This window comes from Periplaneta americana, chromosome 16 (genome assembly GCF_040183065.1).
Source record: "Periplaneta americana isolate PAMFEO1 chromosome 16, P.americana_PAMFEO1_priV1, whole genome shotgun sequence".
Classification (NCBI taxonomy): domain Eukaryota; kingdom Metazoa; phylum Arthropoda; class Insecta; order Blattodea; family Blattidae; genus Periplaneta; species Periplaneta americana.
The window spans coordinates 118,181,467-118,205,771 of record NC_091132.1 but is presented as its reverse complement, the minus strand read 5'-3'; the positions used below and the strand labels follow the sequence as shown (position 1 = coordinate 118,205,771).

Below are 24,305 nucleotides of genomic sequence, written 5' to 3'. Positions count from 1 at the left end.
TAAACTTGAGGATTTTAAAAATCCATTTTCCATTTTTTTTAAATATATGTTAAAATCTCAAGTAGGTCTACGTTTCTTATTTTGTGAAATAAAAGTGACTATGTAATCTTAAATGCATTGCTTATTTTCTGAAATACATTTGATACCATCTGAAATATAATTGACAAATCTGAAATACATTTGATACCATCTGAAATACAATTGACAAATCTGAAATACATTTGACACCATCTGAAATACAATTGACAAATCTAAATACAATTGACAAAGCTAAATACAATTGATATCATCTGAAATACAATTGACAAATCTGAAATACAAATGATAATTTCTGAAATACAATTGACAAATGTGAAATACATTTGATACGATCTGAAATACAATTGATAATTTCTGAAATTCAATTGACAAATGTGAAATACATTTGATACGATCTGAAATACAATTGACAAATCTGAAATACAATTGATAATTTCTGAAATACAATTGACAAATGTGAAATACATTTGATACGATATGAAATACAATTGACAAATCTGAAATACAATTGATAATTTCTGAAACACAATTGACTAATCCGAAATACATTTGATAATTTCTGAAATACAACTGGAAAAGGTGTAGACGACTCACTGACTGACACAAGAGATACCAAAGCCCCCTAGATACTTGCTTAGATCTACCAGGCGGGGACATGACGACTGATATAGATCTGTGAAGTACACCAGATGATCCTACTTGTAGGAATTATGGGATGTATTTACCTCACATTAAGCTAGATTTCTCAAGTAGGCCTATAAGCCAAATCAGGCATCGTTATCTCGGAATTGTCTCCAGAGGAATTTGAGGAAATTAAACCCAGTAATATCGCAAGGCTGCTGTCACCCTGAGGTCTATTGGGTTTATTTCCAACTCATGGAATGCACAATGGACCATTTGTGCCTAAGTGCTACAGTTGAAATATGCACCTTTAAACCAGAAGAAGAAGAAGAAGAAGAAGAAGAGGTACGGCAGACCACCGCAGGATGTATAGTATACTGATTTGATGGCTGGGAAGGAATGCAGATAATGGAGCCGGCTTAGCCGGCAGCACAATTGTTAGGGGAGAGTTGGGTAGTATCGGACATAGGGTAATATCGGACAGTGAGTTTCTTTCCGCTACCACCTGATGATAGAACCTGAATGACATGGTTACGTTTCTAAGATGCCGCATACAGAAACGTAACCATGTCATTCAGGTACTACCATCTGGTGGTAGATAAAAGAAACGCACTGTCCGATATTACCCGATATCCGATACTACCCAACTCTCGCCTACGTAACATATTCCCTAATGGATCCACAAAAAGTATACTTGGGTTGAAGTGCACATAAGAAATTACACTGTTCTGCATTTTTTAACTTTTTATTTCTGTTGTTTTGCATCTAATATGCGTTTCTTAACGGATTTCTTGTGCTGAATTCCATAATAATCTCTAATTTTTTCCAGCACGTCAGGTTCCAATACAAATCATGAAAAGGTGAATAAATGTTGATAAAATTAATTACTAATTAGAAATGAAATTGTAGCTTTGTGAAACCTTATTAAAGTTGTTTTAAACAAACATTTTTAAGAAAAAACTAGACTACAATTTGATAATAACCATTAACAATCGTAATCATATTCATACCAATGCACTTTAAATATCCTCCTTTCTGACCTCCTCAAATGTTGTTCAGAGGAGTCTCTTTTCAACACTCAACAATCAGTCACTCGTTTTCATTTTTTTTATCTTGGCGAAATCCTCACTAAATTCTCCTGAATTATTAGGAAAATAATTTAGATGCGAATGAAGGAAATGTACTTTGACACTCAACCAATCTGTTTGAAACGTTGTAACATCACTTTCACAATGTTAACATAATTTGGATCTTTTCATTTCCAAGGTAATTAAAAACAACGTTTCTGAACGGATTCCAGGCATCCTTTATATTTCCACTCACAGGATTCTCTACCTGCCTGTCCATCATCAACTTTCGAATTTGTGGACTAATGAATAATTTAATTTTTCGATAGGTTAATGAGGGAAATTTAACACAAAGGTATTCAAAGCACTCACTGTCTTTATCTAGAGCTTTCACAAATTGTTTCATTAAACCCAATTTCACACGCTTCGACATTTACTGTTATTCTGTACTCCCCCTGAAGAATGAGAAATGATGATTACACTTCACTTTAACACTACAATAAACAATTCAAAACTGAATCCCCAAGTTTAAAACTAGGGTCTACCCGATGTAGGAATGAGAATACACATTTTATATAATAAAGTTGAAATTGTAAACTGTAGTGCCTTTCAAATAGGCCTAATTGTCTTTAACAAATGTCAACCGCAGTAAAATAATGATTTACTATATTATGAAAAATATTAGAAACATAAAATTTTGGAAACACAGACGTTAGGTCCTTTTTATAATGTCCACAATTTTAATGTCCATTTTATTATGTCCGTTATATTAAAGTCCATTACACTATGTCCATAAATATATGGACACTTTATTTTAGTCCAATTGCACAAAATTTATGTCCACATTTTTATGTCCACTGCATGATTGTACAATACATTATGTTCGTCTACAAATTTACTTCAATTCCTTTCTGAATCTCTTCTGCCTGTTCATCTTCACACAGCTTCAGATCATAACTAAAAGCTTTGAGGCAGGTTCTGATGTGCTCTTCTTCGTTGTAATGGTTGTAATTCCGAACAATCTCTTCTACTCGAATTACATTTTTTAGGTACGATCTTTTAATAGGGTGTCGCAAATTCAAATGCCCGCCAAGCATTGGATTATTATAATTTCATTATTCCTTTGGTTTTCCTTGATAAATTCCATGAATTTCCAGACCGACGCGTGATGTGTGACGATGTGTTTCTGAAAGCGGTTGTGCCAGCCCTCGACTACGTTAGTTGTTCGATGTTGTCCTGCCAGAACCTGATTATAAGTGTTCCATATTTCAGGTGCGAATCTAGGTGGCATTGTTCTTCTTCTTCCTCGAGCAGGTGTTCCTTGGATGTAAATTCCTTCCATGTACAATGCTAAATCCATTACGTCAGGCTCAATATTATCTATAGGCTTAATATTATCTATAGGCTCAATATTATCTATAAGCTCAATATTATTTATAAAGGTGTCAAAAACAGCTTGAACATTTTCCAGTGGTACAAAAGGAATTGACATGAAAGTGGACTTAAATAGAAGTGGACATAAATGAAAGTGGACATAAATGAAAGTGGACATAAATGAAAGTGGACTTAAATAAGAGTAGACATAACAGTCATGGACCAAAAAAAAATGGACGCACATAAAATGTGGATATAAATGAAAGTGGACAAAAATATTAGAGGACTTAAGTCATATGGACATTGTTTCAATGGACGTAATGTCTTGGAAGCAAAATTTTGAATTGTGAAAAATTGTGACGTGGAACATGCAAACGGCTTTCATTTTTGCAATAAGCATCATATTCTGATTCATAAACACTAATTTTTTTAAACAATAAAATCCATGGAGACCAGTGTTATCCATGTCCCGCCCGATAAGCATATCTATCTCTACCTATAACTATTGCACACACCACTTTTTTATAGTAATTTTATAATTTTGTGAATTAAATCAAGGAAGCCGTAGGCTATAAGAAAAGAACGCTATTTGCTAAGGAAGCTGAACATAAAAAATAAAAATGAACGACAGGTCTTTATATACAGAGTGTTTCCGAGGTGGTGTTACAAATTTTCAGGGATGATGGCGAAGGGCACATGTATCAATTTGAGATAAGGAACCATGGTCCGGAAATGACTGAGTCCAAAGTTATAAGCAAAAATAGTTGTGTGGAAATTGAATTGTAATTTGGCACCACGTGCCCTCCTTCTCTTAACCTTTGGAACAGTCGTGAAAAAATGATATGGGCCGGATGTCTCCTACGTGGGCACTTGCCCCGATACAATCTGTGAGCTTGTCTACTATTCCCATTGCTTCATCCATATTCGAAAATCAGGTCTGCTTATTCCGCTCTCGTGTACTCCTCCATTTCACTAGGGCTAATCGACTGGACACTGCAACTTGTACACATACACTGCTGTCTACAGACGTGCATATCAGGATCGACCATGTCCGTTACACATTACGCTATCCGCATTGCTTTAGTGTAGTTTCCTGTCCCCACCTCTCAGACAGCGCACTGAACGGAATACTGTAAGTATACAACGTAAACAACGTCAGATGAATACAGTATGTGTAAGATGTACAGATAAACACAGATAAATAAGGTGTACAGAGGAATAAAATTATTTAATTTCCACACAACTATTTCTGCTTGTAATTTTCGACTCGGTCATTTCCGGACCAGGGTTCCTTATCTCAAATCGATACATGTGCCCTTCGCCATCATCCCTGAAAGTTTGTAACACCACCTCGGAAACACCCTGTATGTCTTATTATCCTGGCAACCATGTTATATTCCTAACATTTAAAACTTTTGGGAAAATATTATTTCTGCAAGTTTGCATTAGACCGACGATCTCCAGTCAAAATCCGAAGAGGGAGATAGATTTATAAAGATGATAAAAACCGTTGGATTACTTTTAAAACATCATAACTGCATTTGAGGAAATTGCACAAGGGAGCAAATTAGCTTCCTATTCTTTTTATACATTATGCATGAACTATTACGCATTTGTTACTTAAAAAATATAGAAAAACTTGTACACTTATGAGGTGTTATCAGCAGTCGCATTTTGAAAATGTAGGCTACATAAATTTCCACATTCAGGAAAAATTGGACTTACGGAGTTTTAAAAGTAAGCCGACGAAAATACTACCTACTGAAGGATGTATTGGAAGGAATGGCGAACGGGCGAAGAGTTTGGGGCAGAAGAAGATATCAGATGATTGATGACATTACGATATATGGATCATATGCGGAGACTAAGAGGAAGGCAGAAAATAAGAAAGACTGGAAAAAGCTGGGTTTACAGTGAAAGACCTGACCTTGGGCAGAACACTATGAATGAATAGCTGAACACCCTTCTATTACTCAGCCCTATTATTTAGTGTAACAGGCAAGAATAATATCTTTGAAATTATAATTTAACATAGACAAAAATGACTTAAAATGTTGTCAGAAGAGCTAACATTGAGAAATGCTTTTTTATAAGAAATCTGGGATACGAAATACTCAGGCTTTAACATGTATCGCCCTCTGCAGAGTTTGAACACGTGCTCCTCGAATCTGCTGCCAAGCATGGTAATGCCTCGAGCTGGGATAGCGATTAATAAAATTCGTACTTCTGCAATATTAAATATGCTTGTAAAGTATTCATAAGAGTTAGATAAACAAAATATTTGTGCTGCTGTAACGAAAACAGTTCCAAATTGTAATATTTTTACTAGACAGATGGAAATCCTTCGAAAATTAAGTTTTATATTCTCTGTGCGGACATCACATTGTAATGTAGGCCTACGCGATTAAAATGCCATTACAGAAACATCAATTTCCATTTCAATTTTCAGACCAAATGAATCATGAAACTGCTTTCATCTCAAAAACTATATATGATAGAGACAAATCTAGAAACATCCACAATCAGCGCCTCGAGCTCTATCAATTCGAATATTACTTTGTTCTTCATGAAAACTGATTGCCAACAACTTTAATTAGCACAGTAAATAGTGTTTTTCTCGTACATCTTAAAAAATGATCTGTAGTAATGTCACAAGAGGTCTGAGATTTATCTGAGAATCTGAGACCTCGAGTGGCATTTATTAGGACTATTTCGTGAATAAAATAAAAATGTAAATAATATATCCCTAAAATTCGATCACAAAATGTTAATAATTGTATATTAACGAATACTTAACCTATTCAGACATTGTGAAGGTGAAATTCTCGTAGATGATTATCGATTACTGCAATAAAGAAATTCGATGTTATTATTCAGTAATGCCAATTGCGAAAAGCGAAATACAGGTTTAACAGTGTTAATTGCATGTACTACACTTTTCTCTTATTATTATAACATAAATACATTTTCCTTATCTGCTGAAATCATAATTTAATTTAACAGTAACAGTAGGGACAGCTATATACCAATGCTTATGTATTCACAGCGAGACATGTTGCTACACAGTGAAGCCATCTCTGTATAGATTAGGCCTAATTAAAACACGAATTTTATTACGCCATACGGAAGGCAGTTTGATCAAAGATCTTATTATTACTATGCAAGGTTTTTGGGTTTGATATGCGATGCGGAAAGAAAAGCGTTCCGGTGAATTTCAATGTTGTGAAGGCCATAACTCGGAAATGAAGCATTTCCGGACACATGTTGTAATGAACTATTTTGATTGTCTACATGTGGGAAATACATACCTGAAATTATGCCCCGTATCTTTGAAACACCCTGTATATTAATATTAAATATCAATCTTGCATTCATCGCTTTAAAGTTGAAAGAAAAGTTTAATCGTGTAGTTGCATCTTAATGTATTCATGATCATCAATTTATGGGGAAACAGTTGGCGACAACGACAAAATAAAAGAACGACCATGCCATAAATTGATAGCGAAAAATCTAGCTGCAAAAATTATCGCAAAGTGTGACTGTGATTGGTTGGAATTCAAAATTTCATTACACTTCATTGGTCGAAAATGGAATGACGTCATATAAACGAAATAGTCAACATAATACATTGCATAATTTACCGTGGATATATACAGTAGTGGCAAAAAAACCGGACCGACCCTTGTAGCTGATTTCAGAGCCTTGTTCACTCCAGAGCATCATAGACTGGTAACTAAGACTTTCGCGGTTCGAATCCTGCCTGGGAAGGAAACTTTTTTTTTTTCTTTTCCAAATTTATTCCCAATACTTTTCGATTGCTGGTAAAATTCATGTTCTAGGAATAATAAGTTAATTAAGCAGTAAAATATCACTGCAATCGAAAAGGTAATACGAGATGCCAGGCCCAATCTTCAGACTAATCTCGCCAAAATAATACATTAAATAAAAAAAAAATACGTATTTATAAACGACAGGATAACTTGATTTTAAGTTATAAAAAATAATAAATAAATCAAGCGAGTTGGTTAATGCTTATCGTATGGGACTCGCATTCGGGAGGTCCGTGGTTCGATTCCCGGACCGACCAACATGACTGGCTTTCCACAGTTACTTAGGCAAATGCTGGGTTGGAATTTTCATTGCCACGGTTCATTTTCCCTTCCCCTCAAGTGTAGAAAAAGAATTTAGATTTCGTATCATATCACTCACCTTCCTCATCTCATTCAATAGACATATTCACATCAAGACGCATGTCTTCATCCGCTTACGGGAGGGGGCGTCCTCTATGCAACCGTTCCTGGGTTCCCAGCCTTCCGCAATATCTCTGCCAGGATTCATTGCTTAAGAGCACTTCCAAGGGCGCTTCGACACCTTAGAACGGCCGTTGGAGTGATGCTTGGTCATCTTGGCGGTATGAACTTAGAGCAGGGAGGGTAGGAGGCCCCATTGGGTGAGCGGGTGAGGGATCACATGCGGCTGGTGGGTGTGTACCAGAGGTCTGCATCGGACGTTTTCGCTCGAGCGCCAAGTAGTTCATAGCATAATTCGATAGGTAGCGCACATGCATGATGGGTAAAATTGTCACGAGCGATAAATCCTCGAACGGTATAAGCCGAGCGTTAGACATTCGTTCTTGTTACAATGATGAACTGTGTAGTAACATCATAGATGTTTATCATTTCAAAACTAACCTCTCCATAGTACAACTACAAAATTTCTTTTAAAATGTAGTAGAATTGTTGTAGGTAATTTCCCCCCCCCCCACACAGGAGTGATTTTGTTTTTGCCACATCTGATAGATGTTATTGGATGTAAATGTAATTATTATAAACGGAGAACACAATCACGATAATGCAAGAACTGTATCAAGTTTTCTAGTAATAATAATAATAATAATAATAATAATAATAATAATAATAATAATAATAATAATCTCTAATAATTAGTGTATCAATCTTTGCGTCTGTAACAGTTGTGCAGCATGATTATTCGTTTTATTATATTTTCTGTGACGTTATCTCTGTACTAATATTGTTATTAATCTACTGCTATATCAATAATATTTTGTAAAACGTTTCTACATTGTCGCAGTATAGCCTATAGGCGGAACACTATGTATGGACCTGTCATATTATATATGTGGTAAATCAAATATTGAATAATTATTAATTAGGAATAATAACTATATACCGATTTTTTCATACTATTTTATTATTAACTTCATGTTCCTGTTTTGGTACGTTCCATTGACTGTTCTATTAAACGTTTGTCACAGACGCAGAAAATAAAGCCTTATTTTTACCGTGTGAGCAAAAGATATGAAGAGTCCACTGCAAGAATGATGGATGTCATTTGGAATACATTTTGCAGGAGAAGCAATTGAAAGTTTGAAATGCTTAGCGCTCAAAACTTAACTATGATTTTCCGATCATTACTGGACAATTACTATCAGTGTTAATGCCATATAACTCTCTATGTACATTCTATATGTCTTAAGCTATGCATTGACAGTCTTGGTTCATTTTCGACAAAAAAGTGACATCCATCATTCTTGCAGTGGACTTTTCATATGTGTATCTTATCTGTCGCCTTCCATACAAGATAAGACATGTCGGTGAGATGACCTTGTACTGTGCTTCTATTTATTACGAGCGTATCACGACCGATCGTATCTCACTCGAGGGTGCGACACTCGAGCGAGTCAAGCGAGCGATTTAACTCCAATGCAGCACTCTGGTTGGTACACCCTCATCCTCATTCATCCTATACAATTCGGGGTGCACAATAGGCCTCAGTATAGCCAACGTGCAAAGGGTCGTCCTAACCCGCCCTTAGCCACCGTGACCTAACCTAACCTATAAAAAACATAACAAGTCACCGCGGGATAACACGAGACAAAACTCACAGTTGGTTTCAATTGAAAGAGCATTAAGTCTCAATTTTCCTGACCATAATCGAAGCCCGGTCCAAGGAAAAGCTATTATATGGGGCACAGCGAACTTCAACCATTAGCAACCTTGATTCACATCTTCATGTAGACCTACTAAACGTATTTATTATATTTATGAGAAGCTTAACACACGAAAATAGAATCAAAGTCGGTAAGCACAACAGACACATGCGAATTTCATGTCTGGAAGAACACGTCTCGTGAACGGAAAAGTCTGTTTCCGCAAGATAACACCAGCTTGTTTGCGAGATCCAATATGCTGGCAACTGCTGCTCTCTCACGTTGGGTTTATAAATAAGGCATCCCTTGGACATGTAAATAATGCCGACGGAAGAAACTTCCGAACCTAACATGGAATGACGTAAACTTCATATCAAAAGGCGACCAGTGAACACACAATGTATTACTTGCGATGAAAATAACAATAGTATTGTATTAATAAATAAACAGATTTATTGATAGCAGCCAGTCTAGACAAATTTACAGTACGAACACTTCAAAACGGTCAATTTATATCAATTCATACTCCGTAACCCTTTATGTAATTTTTTAGATACAGAAATTATATAGAGATGATAAGACAATTGTAATTGCAATTCCTTAAATATCACTCTTAAAGCACAGAAATAATTAAAAGACGAGATATAGGCTAATTGAATCCTTCATTTATAGTCCCGCCGCTCTAATTTCCGGCAGCCAATCGCGTTGCAGGTCGGCAACATTTAAACGTGTGCGTCTTGTGATTCGCTGATGAAGACGTTATTCATTTCTTAAGGCTCGATAAATAATATAATCGCCCGCCATTTTGGCTCTTTCGTTGGCGTTCGCAGAAAGCACACGAGGACGTTATTTGCCGCTCAATTATTTGCTCAATTACAGTGCGTTTGATTTATTATCATAGGAGCTACGACGTTGGATGGACAATGACAATGCACACAAGAATCTTCAGTTGAGAAATACCGGTATGTAAGCATATTATAAAAATAATGAATAGGTTTACATCAAGCATAAAATTACGCAGATTGCATAGTATAAAAATGTCACTCAAATTAAAGGCGATTCATATATCAGTAACGAGGTATACTTGAGCACGAACATATTAAAATTATATTTCTCTTAAATTTATAAATGTGATTAGGAGAGAGTGTAAGACCTCTCTGCTCCCCCTGAATAACTTATATACACAGGTATTCGTCGTTTAAATAGAAGGCCAGCATTATTAAGGTTCTTTTTTTTTATTTTTAGTAGGTTTATTTTACGACGCTTTATCAACATCTTAGATAATTTAGCGTCTGAATGGAATGAAGGTGATAATGCCGGTGAAATGAGTCCGGGGTCCAGCACCGATAGTTATCCAGCATTTGCTCATATTGCGTTCAGGGAAAGCCCCGAAAAAAAAAAACCTCAACCACGGAACTTTCCCAACTTCAATCGAATTCGGGCCAACTGGTTTCGCGGCCAGACGCACTAACCGTTACCCCACAGGTGTGGACTATTAAGGTTCACTAATTAAATATTCGCTGTAATTAAATTCAGATCACATAATTACAAAGTCTATTAATTTCCTATAAACTGTATGTCGATAAAATATGTGAGGACCAGAAAACATGGACAGACGGTTCATCTCAATTGGGGATGTAACAGGAGCCTATGTGTGTTGATGATGATGATGACGTAACTGAGTGAATTTGAATGTAACAAACACATTTTTCAAGTAATTACGAATCTAATGCACAGGCTATGCCAGAGCCTTCTTCAGTTACAAGCCGGAGCCACACGTCGGCAACACTGTAATTAACTGTCAAACGGAACAGAACACGTGTTTGTGCTAATGCCGATTTTCAATGTAAATTAATGTTACAATATAAGTGTGTGTCGATGGAATTATGTTCGTGGTCGTACCAAACGTTAATTGTTGATTTATTATTAATTAAGTGCGTGTTGGCGATAAAAACAAGGCAATAAATGAAAATATGACTGCAGTCTTTAGCAATTTTTACGGTTATTATTAATAACGAAATGATTTAAGAATTCTTCTAAATATTAAATAGTGTACAAACTACATTTTTATAGTCTTACTTGTGGTTTGTGGTGTATCAGAATTCTGGCCAAATTGTTGGGTCTCGCCTGCTACATCAATAAAGTTACGCCGTTGATTTTCAAGTTCCTTGTAAACAACTGTTTTGTGATCCCATAAATATTGCATTTTTGTTGAAGATTCGGAATGCCTGCTATATGTCAGAACTACCTATAATTTGTAGATGCATACACTCACTATGTTGGTTTTCAAGGTTTGTTTATTAATATTATTTCTTTTGTAATAAATTAGTTATAAACATGTTTCTTTTCACTTCGTATTTACAGGATTTAAAGTTCACCGAGTTTACGCTAATTGGCACGTACTTAATAGATAATTATGTGTTTTGTTACGTATTATGTTGAAGGTATGTTTCTTCATTTTTATAGATCTTTATACTTGACCTTGGCCTTGGCCTATTTAAAATTATATCTTAGAAAAATTGTAACAAATAATTTAGAATAACAGTATTGTTATGGTAACTGGCGAGGTTCAAACTAAAACTGGCTTCCTGGGCATCTGAAATATTTATAGAAAAGCACGACAGATAATCACATGAAATTAAATTGTAGCCTATATGATATCCTAGACCTTTGACGTCAGAGGTGAAACAACATAAAGCGGCAAAATATTGTCAATTTACTAGCCATATAATGGTTAATTGATTGGAATATGGAACTGCGAAAGTACGTCGTTATTTTATTTATTTTTGGTACAAGTAACATTTATTTATTTATTTTCCCTTGTACCATCAATAAAAAAACACGAATGCTTTTAATTTTTTAAGTTATAAGTGGCTGTATGCAAGTACTTACGCAGTATTCTGAAACTCAAATAAAATACCATTTCGGTTTCCGTAATAAATTACGTACAGTTTCCCTGAAAAGGAATGAGACGATTGAATATTCCTAAGTCTCAGATGTAAGACACTGCGCATGATCGGAGACCAGAGCACTGATACACAAGATAACGAATAATGAGTTACTTAAATTCAGGCTATTTGGTTTCTTACTAGCATCGTTCCGAAATTCACTTCAAAAACTGCAAAAAATATGATAATATTACGTAAATAAGAGATAAATATATAAGTAAATCGTGTAGTTAAATCGACAATGGACCTTCATGACTAGATCGACACTCCGCACAGAAAGGAATGCTTTCGTGTCGTTTCCATAGCTCAGACTCTAAGACTTCTGCGTCTCGTTAGATGAGTGCGAGTTCGATTCCTAGTCTACCCAACGATTTTTTTTTTTGTTTAAATAACTTTGAAATAGAGTTTTACAAGTTTTAAGTGTTAATGATCACAGACAATACAAAATTACAAGTTATAATATTGTAAACGTTAATCTAATGAATGCATTTATACACACACACACACACACATACAATGTAATTGCTAGAGTCCTTAGGCCATGTCATTTGTTGAGTAATTATTACAATATTTTATTAGAAGCTTTCCCATATGTGTAATAAATTCACTCGCACAAAACAATTTTTGTTAAAAGTGTGGCTTTGGATTATTTCATTCTCATCCCTTCAGTTGATTTTAACTATTTTATCTACGTGTTTAATTTAATGTGCATTCAATTTAATTAATGTTATCATTGAATGTATAAGCACTGTTGCAGTTATTGATTAATTACATATATTAATACTAACTATTAAATGCATGTGTTAAGCAACTAATTGCAGTATCTTTTGCAAAATCTTGAATGTTTAAGTTGTCAATAATATTTCTGTACTATATACTATAAGACGTTAAAAGAATTTGCAATAGATTTGGGATCCTCTACTTTATAATCACTAATTTTAATGAAAAAATATTTTCTTTTTTAGGATGTCTACAAGTTTAACTTTAATAATATTCCGAATAGCTTTAATTGCATTATCTGGATTTTGTGCTTTTCTATTCAAATGTGTTCCATTTCCCTCTTTCATAAATTTTGATAAATTACACTGTACTTCTTGTAGTATTTAAGAATATGAGGATAGCTACATTGCAGCTCATTACATATAGATTCTTCTTTTTAATACATGAGATTTTTAAGTCCCTGCATTATCTACATGTTTTTACTTTTGAATTTTTTCACAACATTGAGTGGAGAACATCCACTGAAGTGATTCTGAAATGAAGTGAAAAATACATTTACTTTAATATCAGTAGTACCAGTAACATATACGTTTTTCCAAGATTCATTTTGTAGACATAAATGTAAATAATCACTAGATACAGCATTTACGACCCTTTTTTAGTTATTAAATTAATATTTTGAAATTGTTCAGTAACATTGGAAACAGGATTTGTTTATCATGTTCATACAAGCCATTGATTACAGGTGCTGCCGAATAGGAATTCAGTCTAATTCAGTGTACAAAACTTTTATCAATGGCTGTGCTACTTCAGCTTGTATGCTGGTAAGAAAATGAGTCTACGACTAAGGTTTCCAGTTTCAAGGAGTGAATTTAATTTACTTTTACGGAAAAGTTCCGAGAGATAATCTATGTTTATGTCACTACAGATCACAAATTCCATATGAGATTTCTAAAGTCTTTTCTTTACAAATTCAATGTTGGCTATATAAATATTAAGAAATATGAATGATTGTAGTTAGAAGTCTGATTTACATTATAAAAAGCAAGAAATTACATTCCTCGGCAAGATTCGAACTTTCGATGTTTCGTTTTGTCGTCCAACGCACAACCACGGACCTATTCAATGCTTATGTTAATAACCTACAATTTAGCTGTAGCAATGTGGTGTCATAACTTGGGGTTTGTGTACTTAATGTAATTAGATTTAATTTGATTAGCTTCGCAACAATTGGACTTCCTGTTATATACTGTTATTTAGATATTTAAGTTAGAGTTGATTTATTAACTCTTACTGTGCAAGATGACCCTTATTTCAATAATTCTATATCTCGTTAAATAGTCATTGTCTACACTAAAGTATTATCATCATCCTTCATTTCTCATCTTAATGGCGAACCGACGTGACATGAGACAGCGAGTTATAACTCTAGTTGGGGCTGGATATGGGGCTAGATCTTCTGGCCGTTTGGTCGGTGTTTCTGGAAGTACAGCCGAGAGGTGGGTTCATCGTTACCAAAATTTAGGGGAGGTCGAAAATCGCCCTATTCCTGGGCGTCCCCGGATTTCTTCATTGGAAGAGGATGCTCTTTTATTCGAGGAAGTTCGACAGAACCGCTTTCGGACTGCTAACGAAATAAGAGCAGCATCTAACTTTCCCGGTTCTTCACAGACTGTGATCAGCAGGTTGAGGAACCGCGGTATTAGGAGCCGGAGGGCTGCGCAAATGGAAATATTGGGGGAAGCACAAGCTGTCGACCGTCTTGCCTTCGCTACCAATCGAGTGGATTTCGATTGGAGAAATGTAATTTTCTCCGACGAAACAACCATCTCGAGTGATTACGAAAGTCCTGTCCGTGGCTATCGTGAGGATGGTCTCCGACACGATCAGCGCTATGTGCACCGACGTGAAAGAACGGGGCGCTTTAGCATATTGTCACAGTCTAGTATATACAGTCGCGAAGCTCAATACGTAGTAAATATGCAAACATTAGATTGTTGCTCACCACTAGTATCGCTAATACCGCGTCATTACAGGCAATGCAAAATAGTACCGTCACAGTCTATTGTTTCTAGCACCCTCAAAACTCAAGCTTCGTGACTGTATGTAGTAGACTGTAATATCGTGTTGGGGTGGATGTCTTGCGATGGACCTGGCGTTATAGAACGCATCGATGGCCGGTTTAATACGGGAACTTACGAGCACATTCTGGAAAATATATTCCTTCCTTCCGCCCCTAGAACGTTTTCCCGAAGGAACATTGCTGTTCCAACAGGATAACCATCCCGTGCACTATGCCGCAAGCATTCAAATATGGTTTCAAAGTAGACCCGAGATCGAAATCATTAATTGGCCTCCGAAGTCACCTGATTTGAATGTCATCAAAAATTTATGGGCGGAATTGAAAAAGAGAAGGATAGCCACCTATGCCCACCGACGCCCTCGAAATCGAGACGAATTGTGGGATCAAGTTGTTGAAACCTGGGAAGATCTCGCCGGGAATTAGAATTTATTCCAAAATCTCGTGACATCCATGCCGGACCGACTTAGAGCTGTAATAGAAGCTGATGGCATGTGGACAAGATTTTAAGTTGACAGGTCTCTTTTTGTTTCTTGTGATTTTTGCTTGAGGAAAAATACTCTTAACTTCCAAGTAAGATTTATTTTTTTATGACGAGGTTCAGCCCACTTGTAAGACCCAGAAATTGGGCATAAATTATTCATATTTTTCGACAAATTAGATAGTCTAGGAACTCTGAAGAAATTAATTACACCTCAATAAAAAAAAGTTTCACCTGGGATCGAACACGAGACGTTTCGGTTAAGCAGTGGAACCGACACGCTACTATATGAGCTACCGAGACAAGACAGTGACAACAGCAGTCTAGAATGTAGATCCTATAGCAGGCATTTGCCATTCGGTACAGAGAAGCAATGATAGCTTGTGACCCTAGCTATGTTGTGAAATCGTGGCCTTAAATGGCTGTCTTCTTCGTGATTCTTATTTTGGTCCTTGTCGTTGTTGTGGTCCTCGTAACAATTCTTGCTGTATTTCTCATGTTATGTATCGTTACGTCGATATCGAGTGAACCGCGCTGTAGAACTTTAACTTCCGACGACCAAGAGTCGTCTCATTCCTTTTAAGGGTAACTGTACATCAATACACTGAATCTTGATCATATGGACTTAGTTTTATATCAATGTCGAAAATGTACATGTGACAACGAAATCAAAACACTAAAACAGGCATGTCAATTGATGCCCACAGGAGCAAGCGCGCGCTTTAGAGCCCAGGAGAGCCTGAGCGCTTTACAGCGGAAAGGAAAGAGACAGACGAAAGAGGTGGTATAAGCCGCTTGGTCGAGCTATATTCAGGGATGGCCAGCACTGATTCAATAGATAAAGGGAAGAGAACTTATTAAAACTGTATCCATGTTAATTTTTAGATTTGCCTGGGAAGTATAAGTGCATTGTAAGAATGTAAGTTTTAATTTTAATGCTCATTTTTCACAAGTTTGATTTTTTATTCAAAAGAAATATTTTATCAACTTTTCGTATAGAAAAGCGAAATTTTCAGGTATAGGCCTATTTATTTAGTAGCCTTACAGAATGTTTTCGTAAATCTAATATACCGTATATACGTATTACTGAAGATAGTGTATTGAAAATTTTGAAAATATTCGCATGGAAATTGTTTGTAAGGAAATGAATTAACAAAGCAACTACTGTTACATCATAAGCAAAAGATACGTGCACATGTGTTGTAAAAATGTCAGCTCTATAGCTTCAGCAGATTTCGAGAAAATAATTTGATATTCTGATAATAGGAAGTTGCTCACAAATATCACCTTAAAAGCATAATGCGATAAGAGTTTTGTTATGTAATATCAGTTACACTTAAAACAGATACAGTACCTAGGTAACTTTGCTTTGTACTGTAATATTGTTTTGATTAGTTTATTGATTACAACTGAATCGGTCGGAGCTAAAAGGAACTAAGTCAAAATATGCAGTTTTGGGTTATGCAACAATTTGAACAACGTATGTCATGCGCATCGAACGGTGGAAGAAGGAATTAAGACTTTTAAATATTCGTTTGTCTTCTACAACATAAAAATATTATATTTTTGTTATTAGTGGAATGTTTTTTGCTTCTGTTAAAAAGTTGTGAAAAGTGACTTAGTTCCTTTTAGCTCCGACTGATTCAATTGTAAGGCTAAAGATACCACCAGTATAAAGTCCAACTTATCATGTCATACTCAATCTCTTTCTTTGGAATATCACTTTCTTTATGAATGATGTGTTTCATCCACTTAATACAGTATAATATTATACTACTATGGAATTTAAGTGAATATTCCTTCTTAACTCTCTATTATGTTATTAAGATTTAAAACACAAGTGCAATATTAAGAAATCAGTATTAGTACTTTTGTTTTACAGACAATATAGATAATATGACACAGAAAGAAGTCATATAAAAATAACGACATAAAATTTCACGTTCCGTTTGAAGTTTGTGCACCACTGTTTTCTTAATCCAACAGGCTGCTTATTCATATACACAGCCCTTCCTCTTTCCATATATACCGCTTGCTGCCCGCGCACGACTTCAAGGTCAGAAAAATGCGCTTGCTTTGACATCACTGCACTAAAAAGTCAAACGTCATGCCATTAGTTCGCCTCTGCCCGCCTCCACTCAGCGTTGCCAAACCTATCCATGCTCCGGCTTGTAACTGAAGATGGCTCTGGTTGTACCTTTGAAGGCAGATTGGCGGTACGCAGATAGAGCATCAAGCTTTTATGACCTCGGCACTATTATAGAGTGCGAGTGAGGTGGTGTGGTCGACACCGCTCCTCGGAAGAGGCCCTGTTTTCAATTTGACAGAGGCTGAGTGGACCCCGGGGCCATTCAGGAAATTTGGTAACGAGAAAAGCCATGCCATCACCCGGGATTAACAGACAATTCAATTTAACTCCTCTAAAAGTGTTTTTGATAGAAAGTAGATAGCTCGCAATTGTAAAAATTACTATTTTTAATTCTAGTACCAGCAGTAAGTAGTCACAGCGATAACAATAACTATACCGCGGAACTTCATGCAAATGCATGTTTTTATTGATTTGGCGTATTGAAAAATTAGAAGTGGATCTTTGTCGATCATGGTTTTTACGTTCGAAGGAAGCCAACTTCATTTTGTATAAATGCATATTTTGACAGTTTTCCCTTTTAAATGCATATTATATATTTTTACTTTGAATACTTAAATGCACATATAAGTTATATATATATTTAACATCTTTCCTTCTTTTTCCCGATTTATTATCTAATTTCAAAATTTCTCTCTGATTAGAATAAGAATAATTTCCAAGTTATATAAAAACTAGTGGCTTGTGCAGCAAATGCTGCAAACTAAGTTCATTAGACGTTCAAATAAACATTTTTCAGATTTATTTTCAATGAAGAATACCAGACATTCTGAAAGTTATTTGCTTCCATAATAATGAAAGATACTCTCTCTCGAGCTAATACTGAAGAGAACCACGCATATAAATATCTACACCACACCGCCATTAAATATATGAAAAAGACCCAACCCCACTTGATTAATAACTATAAAATATTTGATTTTTAATAATATTATTATCTTACGTAAGTTTTATAGCTTTCAGTAACACATAATATATATACTATACAGCCGCCACTCAGTAAATTATAGAAATCAAAATCTAATTTAAGTTATTCTCTACATCTACTTAAATAACCCCAAAACGTTTCACTTTCATATCAATATAGCATTAATATGTATAATTAATGAAAAATAGTCACATCATAGCATTAACTACAATAATATTTCATTTCTAATAGTAATAATGTCATCAAACCACCTCAAGTTTTGTAGTTTCTAATATCCAATACACAGCTGTACCCAGAAAATTACACACCACAGAATCGAACCTGTAAATTATTTTTAGTAAGTTAAGTTTTAATAACCAATTTAATTTGAGCTCTAAATATGTCAGCATTTTTGTAGATCATGGCCTTCGTGTAATATTGTTTACTGTAGTGTGTGTTTTATTTTATTCTGAAATGCTATTAGCTAGTTTAGCTAGTTCTCAAAACTGACGACAGATGCATTTTGGAAAATAGGAAAATTATGTTGAAAAATTGACATTTCACTGAAAACTACTATTTTTATGAAAAAGTTCCAAGCTTCAAAATGAGGGGTCATGTATTAAAATCCGTTCAGCCGTTTTCCCGTAATTTGCATTACCAGTTCAAATTATATATTTCAAATTTATATTCAATGAAGAATACCAGACATTTTGAAAGTTATTTGCTTTCGTAATAATGAAACATACTCCCTCTGAATGGTTTTCTTACGCCAAATACTTTTTCTTGTACCTATCCACCTTCAGTTTTTGAGTTTCAACGCGAAAACGCAAGTCATGTCAGGACGATCAGTGGGTTTTTCATGTGGGAGTAAAGCAATAGCTATTTCAGGTCATTGTGGATTGTAGGTGAATGTTAAAAAAAGTCAGGTTTTCTATGCTTTCGAACAATAGACATAGCATCTTGGTAGGCTATAGCTGTTGCATGTAGAGCTTGAAATGTAGAGGGTAAAATCATTTTATCCTGCTAAGAGATCTTGTTGAAATGATCGGGAGACTACATAATTTTGTAGGCTTCTTATTTTATCAGTAAGTAATACCTTTTGGTCTTTCCTTAGGAACTGTAATTTTTGCCAATATTGAAGAGAATGACGCATATAAATATCTACACCACACCACCATTAAGTATATGAAAAAGACTCAACCCCACTTGATTAATAACTATACAAATATTTGATTTTTAATAACAATATTATTATTATACGTACGTTTTGTAGATTTATATACTGTACAATACTTTATAGCCGCCACTCGGTAAATTATAGAAATGAAGATCTAATTTAAGAAATTATCTACATCTACTTATATAACCTCAAAACGTTTCACTTTCATATCATCAATATACCAATAATATGTATAATTAATGAAAAATAGTCACATCATGGCATTAACTATAATAATATTTAATTTCTAATGGTAATAATGTCATCAAACCAGCTCAAGATTTGTAGATTTTAATATCCAATACACAGCGGTACTCAGAAAATTACACACCGCAGAATCAGACCTGTAAATTATTTTTAGTAAGTCTTGAACTTTTTAATAACCAATTGAACTTCAGCTCTAAATATGTCAGCAATGCTGCAGTGTCATGGCCTTAGTGTAATAGCCTATTGTTTATTGCAGCGTGTGTTTTGTTTTATATTGAAATACAATTAATTAGTTCTCAAAACTGACGAAAGATGGATATTGGAAATTAGAAAAATTATGAAGGAAAACTAACGTTTCACTGAAAGTTACTATTTTTCTGAAAATCCTTGGATGCCAAGCTTCAAAATGACGGGTCATTCATTAAAATTCGTTCAGCCCTTTTCCAGTAATTTCCATTACCAGTTCAAATTATATATATACACATATATATATATATATAGATTAAGAATTATGTGAAAAAAAAACCTCCGGAACGAGCTTTCTTATGTGGCTGCTAACTCCTCCAGGATAGAGAGCAGCAGCGTCATCATGCTGGAAAACGTGAGTACTCCCCTAACAAAATTCCTTGTCGTACAAAAGGTAAAAGATTCACTGTAAGCAGTTTCTAGATCACAAGGTAAAGTAGTGGCTGCAAAATTTAAGCGAGTGTTAGAGAATAATATTGGCCACAAAGAAATGACTCAAATTGCTAACATTCTCAATGAAAAATGTGAAATTCGGAACATTTCTGCTTACAAGTATGTGTCAATCTTATCACGTGATACAGAGAGATCGTTCTCGCATTTAAACTAATTGTAAGAAATAAAAGAAGTTTCATAGTAGAGAACCTAGAGAAATCGTTGGTTGTTTACTGCCTTAATAATTACATGAAAAGCAAAGAAAGTTTAAAATGTACCAATTCAAATAGGCTATGTATATAAAATCGGCAATTAATACATTTATAGAAAAAACAGATAGCCTACCGTATAATAAAAATGATGATGCCTTGATGACAATTATTAGGCCTATTGTAAGTTATTTTCATTCATGTCACATTATTAAACCTCTAAAGTGTATTTTACTGCATATATTTCTATTATATGCTCATATTATATCAGTTTTTACAGCATAGAAGTCTCCAAGAAAACTAAACGAACAGTATATAAAACCACGTATATCCCCACATTAATACATGGAGCCGAGACATGGTCTCTGACCTCCAAACATAAGAGTCAACCACAAGCCATGGAAATGAGATATTTAAGAAGAATAGAAGGAAAAAGTAGAAGAGATAGAATACGGAACCAAACAATAAGGCTAGGTCTAGGAATTGATCCTTTCGTAGAACAAATAAAATTATCACAATTAAGGTGGTTTGGACATCTGGCTAGAATGAAAGGTACCCAAAAATAGAGTGGGAAGTTAGAATGGGGGGAAAAAGACCTAAAGTAAGACCTGGGAACAAGGAAACCAAGATAGCATGCGGGAGAGAGGGGTCGAATGGAAAGAGGCAAGGTCCATTGCTCAGGACCGTGATATGGAAGGGTCTTTGTAAAACCTCTACACCAGGTGGTAGAAGAGGATCGACTAAGTAAAGTAAAAAGTTTTTACAGCATAGTTGCGTGCACATTTTCAAGTCTTTTAGTGCATAAAATTCCGTGGTCTAATAATATCACTAAGAACTGAACACATTTATTATTATACTAGTGGCTTGTGCAGCAAATGCTGCAAACTACGAGTAAGTTCATTAGACGTTAAAATAAAAATTTTCAAATTTATTTTCAATGAAGAATATCAAACATTTTGAAAATTATTTGCTTCCATAATAATGAAATATACTCCCTCTGAATGTTTTTTTTTTATGTCAAGTACTTTTTCTTGAACCTATCCACCTTCAGTTGTTTAGTTTAAACGCGAAAACGCAAGTAACAATGTCAGGAGGATCAGTGGGTTTTTCATGTGGGAGTAAAGCAATAGACTTCGAACAATAGACATAGCATCTTAGTATAGCTGCTGCATGTAGAGCTTGAAATGTAGAAGGTAAAATCATTTTATGCTGCTGATAGATCTTGCTAAAATGATCGGGAGGCTACAAAATTTTGTAGGCCTCTCATTTTATCAGTAAGTAATACCTTTTGGTCTTTCTTCAGGAACTGTAATTTTTGCGCTCTCTCGAGCCAATACTGAAGAGAGTGACGCATATAACGAAAGTATCTACACCACACCGCTATTAAGTATATGAAAAAGACCCAACCCCACTTGATTAATAACTATAAAAATATTTGCTTGTTAATAACAATATTATTATCTTATATAATAGCCGCCAGAAATGAAGATATAATTTAAGATATTATCTACATCTACTTATATAACACCAAAACGTTTCACTTTCATATAATCAATATAGCATTAATATGTATAATAATGAAAAATAGTCACATCATTGCATTAACTATAATAATATTTCATTCATTCATCTAATGGTAATAATGTCATCAAACTACCTCAAGTTTTGTAGATTTTTAATATCCAATACACAGCATGTACTCAAATAATTATACACCGCAGAATCAGACTTGTAAATTATTTTTAGCGAGTCTTAAAGTTTTTAATAACCAATTGAATTTGAGCTCTAAATATGTCAACAATCCTGCAGGTCATGTAATCAAAATAGCGTATTGTTTATTGTGGTGTGTGTTTTATTTTATTCTGTTTATTTGTTTATTTACATCACGGCCGACTTGATGCTTCCTTCGCTTCTTTGTAAAGATAAGCGAAGCAAGCATCGAGTCGGCCGTGTTTAAATGCAATTAGTTCTCAAAAGTGACGAAAGATGGATTTTGGAAAATAGGAAAATTATGTAGGAAAACTAACGCTACACTGAAAGTTACTATTTTTCTTAAAATCCTTGGATGCCAAGCTTCAAAATGACGGGACATTCATTAAAATCCGTTCAGCCGTTTTCCCGTAATTTCCATTACCAGTTCAAATTATATGCATAGAAGAAGTGAAGCAACATCACACAATCGCCAAGATACAGCTTTCGAAAGATATCAAATAATAAATCTGACCGCTGATATGTACAGTGAACATCACGGAAGACAATAATACCACATTTGTAATAAATAATAATAATAATAATAATAATAATAATAATAATGGATGCTGTAGTCCTGTTTGAAATACAAGTATTCTATAAATTTTAGGTAGTGATCATAAGTAATAAGATACCCTTCTAAGTAAAGAATCAATCAGTTCATTTTTAATTAAAATCAGTAGCAAGAACTTACTTACATAACACAACATGTTGAATTGGTTTTAATGTGTGAGAACTTCCAAAGAGAAATAAGACGTCTTCATAATCGATAACCTCTTACTACAGTATTTGCAGTTCTGTGTTCATCACCATGGTTATCACGTCCTTCCCCGTCGTCACTACATTTTTTTTTAATCGATAGATCCCGTAAAGTAATTGAGGATGATGTAATAATCCGTACTTTAATTAGAAAAAAATGTCACTTACTCTATTACATGACGTCGAACAGTAAAGTTGCCACATTCTTCACTTTAAGTGACTGTATTATCACAGGAAATAAGATTCCAGTTGACTTTTCTTGCATTTTGAAACGATAAAAAAAGAGTAAAACAAAAATCGCTTTATAGAATAAGTACGATAACAGTATTTTTATTAAAGTGAGAAAATAGGGAAGGGAATATTGAGTTCATAACAGTTTTTGTAAATGTCGTTGCGGAGGAAAAACACTTCATGTCTAGAGGAGTAAAAATTTTGAATGATATTGCTGATATATTGCAAGAATTTAGAGCGATGGGAATGATGCCGCACTAATGATGCCGTTACAGTTAATAACTATGATTAAGTGTGTAATTAGGACTAAACCGAGTACAACGTGGGTTAATTATTGCTGTAATAATTGGTACGGTCCGCACTTCACCAAATCCCGCGATATACTAGCCGTCCCGGCCTGGCCCCGGACCGCAATAAAACAAGACTGCGAGCCCGCGCGCCTCGGCGTCGCTATGACTACCGACCAAGAGCGCCCCGCCTCCTTGCCAGCTTTTCCAATCGTCACCTCGCACCTCTCTGTCTCTAGTCTTGGCGACGAAGACCGGTTGCGCTTTTGTATTCGTCTCTTGTCAGCGCAATGTCATTCCATTGTTGTTTCAATTAATAAGGAATCAACTTTTAATGTTCGTTTTCCCTCCATTTCGCACTTCATTTGCGGACGTCACTCTAAAAACTAGATTGGACCAAAACATAGCTCGCTGTTATAAGGGTTGTGCGGGGCAGAAATTCCCTCCTGAAATTCAATTCCTCTCTGCGACGACTTCAGGTATACATATGGGCTATTCCATATGAAATCGATCAGTAAGAAACCTCGCATTTTTTTATACTCTAATTTTTTCCCTATTTATAAAAGGTGCTGAGGACATTGCATTTGCAAAAATATACTATCGAAAGTCAAACGGTTTTCGTATTGTTGAGTG

The 24,305-nt window shown here is 35.0% G+C and overlaps 1 protein-coding gene across 12 annotated transcripts in view; it reads right to left on the bottom strand.

Moving 5' to 3' along the window:
• Positions 1-23,794, bottom strand: part of CASK (peripheral plasma membrane protein CASK) — a 766,374-nt gene extending 742,580 nt beyond the window's left edge. For 4 of the 12 annotated variants that reach the window (XM_069812912.1, XM_069812916.1, XM_069812913.1 and 1 more), the window contains exon 1: positions 23,323-23,793. In XM_069812912.1, the coding sequence (XP_069669013.1) occupies positions 23,323-23,358 (36 nt within the window). In that variant the 5' untranslated portion in view covers positions 23,359-23,793. Of the gene's footprint in view, positions 1-23,093; positions 23,278-23,322 lie in introns of those variants that run through there. The other 8 variants (XM_069812919.1, XM_069812920.1, XM_069812923.1 and 5 more) reach the window with 5 other exon arrangements.
• Between the last annotated feature and the right edge of the window lie 511 nt (positions 23,795-24,305).